Here is a 4,078-nt window from a genome sequence, read left to right on the forward strand (position 1 = left end):
TAGTGGTGAGCTCTCTAAAATGTGTGTAATACAATGATGTATATATTTTATATTCCATATCCTTTGGAAAATTAGTATACTTATTTCAAGAACTATAGTGCGGTCGCCTCAAGATGGCGGACACAATGAACTGGTGCCGCGCCGGTCAGCCCTGAGGTGACTGTAAGGAGGACCGGTCTGCGAGACCCCATAGTCCCAGCAGAAGAGTGCTGCGCAAGCAGGAGGCGGAAGAGGAGGAGGCGGTCCAACTGTCGGCCGCTCTCCAGCCCGCCACCAGCGCGGCGCCGCGCCCGCCCCGCCTGGCTCCGCCCCTTGGCAGCCTGACCGTTGACCAGGCTCCACCCCGGCTATGCGCCGCCCCCGCCACCAGTAGCCACCGCCATGAAGGTGACTGACAGCGTGCTGCGGAGCTTCCGCGTCGCCAGGGTGTTCTGCGAGAACTCGGACAAGATTAACTGCTTGGACTTCAGCCCCAACGGCAAGACGGTCATCTCGAGCAGCGACGACGACTCCATCGTGCTCTATGACTGCCAAGAGGGCAAACCAAAGAGAACCCTGTACAGTAAGAAATATGGCGTGGACCTCATCAGATACACTCTTGCAGCAGACACGGTCGTTTACAGCTCTAACAAAATAGATGATACTATCCGTTACCTGTCCTTGCATGACAACAAATACATCAAATACTTTCCTGGACATAGCAAAAGGGTGGTGGCCTTGTCCATGTCACCTGTGGATGACATTTTCATTTCTGGGTCTCTTGATAAGACCATTCGGCTCTGGGATCTCCGGTCTCCTAACTGCCAGGGTCTCTTGCACTTACAGGGCAAGCCAGTTTGTTCTTTTGATCCAGAAGGATTAATTTTTGCTACAGGTGTCAATTCTGAAATGGTCAAACTTTATGATCTTCGCTGTTTTGATAAGGGGCCATTTGTGACATTTAAGATGCAGTATGATCGGACTTGTGAGTGGACAGGACTTAAGTTCAGCAATGATGGCAGACTCATCCTCATCTCCACCAATGGCAGCTTCATCTGTCTGATCGATGCATTCAAGGGAGTGGTGATGCATACATTTGGGGGTTATGCCAACAGCAAAGCCATCACACTGGAGGCCTCGTTTACTCCAGACTCACAGTTTATTATGATTGGTTCAGAGGATGGCAAGATCCATGTCTGGAATGGAGAGACTGGTATAAAAGTAGCTGTGTTGGATGGCAAACACACAGGCCCCATTACCTGTTTGCAGTTCAACCCCAAGTTCATGACCTTTGCCAGTGCTTGTTCCAACATGGCCTTCTGGTTGCCCACCATTGATGACTGACCTGCATAGTGCTTGGCTGTTTTCTGTACAGCGAGGGTGGCCAGTAGGAAAAAACTCAGAGGGAACTACGATAATAGTGAGATTGGATCATTTGACTGGGCTGGAGAGCATCCTTCCACATGGCCTTCCCAAGGATGTGCTGTACATTTGCTCAAAAGAAAAAAATTACTTTGCCAAGCTTCTTCAAAAGGACTCTTGGTGCGGCAGATTCAATAGGGACTCAGATTTTCCAGCTGTCACTGCACCGAGCTCCTCCAGAGGAGTGACCAGACTCGTGACTAGGGTAAAGTGGGGCCCTCAAGACACCTTCAGTTTTGAATGTATTTGCTGCTGAGGAGTCGGTGAGGTTGTTAATTCGGCACATCCCTTTGCCCACCCCCATAAATGCGTGGGAAGCCACAGTTCTGGTTTTGAGATGCTAGGGCAGCTCAGTGCCCCTTGCCCTCACCCTGCATGTCTTGTTACTGGTTCTCCCTGTGTCATTGTGGCATTATCCACAACCACCATGTTATTTAGGTGCCAAATATTTACAGAAATAAGTCTCCATATATCTTAGGGTCAGAAAGGGACAGATACAGAAAGACCTTGCTTGCCAGGAAGCCTCCCTGCAGATCCAGAAACAGGCTCAACAAGGTTATGTTTGACTTGTCCAAGAGTACCTAGCTGCTAGTGGGGAAAGCAAGCCATTACTGCCTCTGTTCAGCAGCAGGAATAGGCTGTGAATTGCTAGCACTTACTGTTTTGTTTTGCTTTTTTAGCAGTTCCTTTTTGGCTTGTTCCTTAACCTTAAAAGCAAAGGACATATGTCTTTCCCAGACATAGGCTGGAATCTGCAGCTTCTGAGGTGCCACACACCGTATAGCTCTGCATTCTCAGAGTGGAGGGACTTTTAGAAACCAAGTGATCTGAGCTGTTACTGCCCACCCCTGGCTTTCCAGGGTAGAAAATTCATGGTAGGAATAACTGTTCAGAGAAAGTACTTGCAACTACAGGTTAATAAGAAAGCCTGCATAATTAACATATCTGTACCCAGAGCAGCCACCACGCATGACTTGTCTATCAGCAGGAAAATGATTTGTATTGAGTTCCTGTGTGTCCAAAGCTAAGGCACCATGTCCTTTGAAAATATGCACTGCACTGCCTCTATTTATGGGGACCTGTGGCTGCAGAGCTGGCTCCTGAGTTGGGAAGGAAAGGGAAAGATGCAGCTGGAAGTGACCGAAGATGAGGTGGTAGTGGGAAAAGGCAGAATTAAGGGAGAAAAGAGTCTGTGGGTCAGAGAGGCTGAGGAGCACCAGGGCTGCAAGGACACCCTGAGTAGGAGCCAGAGGTGCTTAAGCTGTCCTGGGGGTGGGGGGCGCACCACACTCTCAAGAGTCAGGTCCAAAGCCTCTGATTTATATGTGACAGTGACATTGCACTGCTCAACCACCAGCCAGTGTTTTTTTTTTTTTTTTAAGAAAACCGTTGCAATCATAATTAATGCTTATTAAGAAAAATCTGGGAGTTTTAAAAAGAATCAGTTTGCCACCCAGATGTTACCACTGCTAATCTTTTGGTGTTTAGTGCTCCTCTAGACATTTCTGTGCATAGATTTTTGATGTGTTTACATAGTTGTTATTCTACTATATATACAATTTTATGTCCTTTTTGTACTTAACATATAAACGTTTTTTCCATGTTAAAAAAAAAGAACTATAGTGCATTGAGCATGTTATATTGTTAAAATATGTGTTATATTGTTTAAATATGCATAGAGAGGAACACCTTCTCAAGCCATGTAATATTAATGGGAGGAAAGTTCATATATTCTGTTGGTTGATAGTTTTAGGCACTTCAAATGGAGAATTGTGTCCATTACTCATAAAATTAATGCAAAATTTAGACATGCCGCAATTCTAGTGATGTTTTCATTCCAAACTCTGCATGTTGTATGTCATGATCTACAAAGGCATATATTGTATATTTTATTATTTTGTAAGATTGACTTTGCCTGTTATTAAATATATATGAATACATATTATTGTTCATAGCTTCAAATAATTTATTTTACAAGTGTACTTGTCTGCTTATGAGGATTTGGGAGTGCCAGAGATCTAAGTGCATCTTGGCCACAAGATGGAACATAGGAAGATGACTATTACTTTTAGGTATATTATGATTATGAGAAATACATGCTGCTAATTTGTCAGTTCTAATGAACAGCTTTTTGCACATTGTAAGTGTAGTTGACTTACTGAACAATAAATCTCAAGTAAATCTTATGAAAGTAAATTGTCTTTGTTGAACAAGAATGGGCTTTGCTATTTCTTAGGATTTTTGTAAGCATACCTGCTATTCTGATGAAATATAAGGCACTATACACAATTCTTTGGGGTATTAGAATCATCGAAAGAGGCAAAGTGTATGGAAAAGAATATCTCAATTATTAAAGTTACAGTAATAGGTTTTGTTCTTTGCCAAGTTTATTCGTGCTTTTAGTCATAATGATATATTCTTGGTTACCATCCTAAATGTCAATAATCATTGTATTTGCTTAAAATATTAACTTGAGAATTGAAGTAGATTTCCACTTTTCTAAGAGTGAAGATTTATGTCAGTGTCAACATATTTTAAAATGTTCTCTGTATTTGTTTTTGTTTAGCTCTTTTCTGTGGAAATCCTATTTTCTTAGCATAAAATTTGTTTTATACATTAAGAAAGTATGTGGCCCAGAATAAAAATTGCCTTATGAAAAACTGGAAAACTTCACACC

At 43.0% G+C, this 4,078-nt stretch overlaps 1 protein-coding gene across 1 annotated transcript; it reads left to right on the forward strand.

Annotated features, from left to right (window-relative positions):
- Positions 1 to 381: 381 nt before the first annotated feature.
- On the forward strand, positions 382 to 1,820 carry LOC308611876 (WD repeat-containing protein 82-like; the record flags this gene model as incomplete). Its single annotated transcript, XM_081223996.1, has 1 exon — positions 382 to 1,820. The coding sequence occupies one exon, from the start codon at positions 382 to 384 to the stop codon at positions 1,321 to 1,323; it is 942 nt and encodes a 313-aa protein (XP_081080122.1). The 3' UTR covers positions 1,324 to 1,820.
- Positions 1,821 to 4,078: the final 2,258 nt, after the last annotated feature.

Source organism: Mesoplodon bidens, assembly GCF_964165515.1.
Source record: "Mesoplodon bidens genome assembly, chromosome: 2".
NCBI classification, from domain to species: Eukaryota; Metazoa; Chordata; class Mammalia; order Artiodactyla; family Ziphiidae; genus Mesoplodon; species Mesoplodon bidens.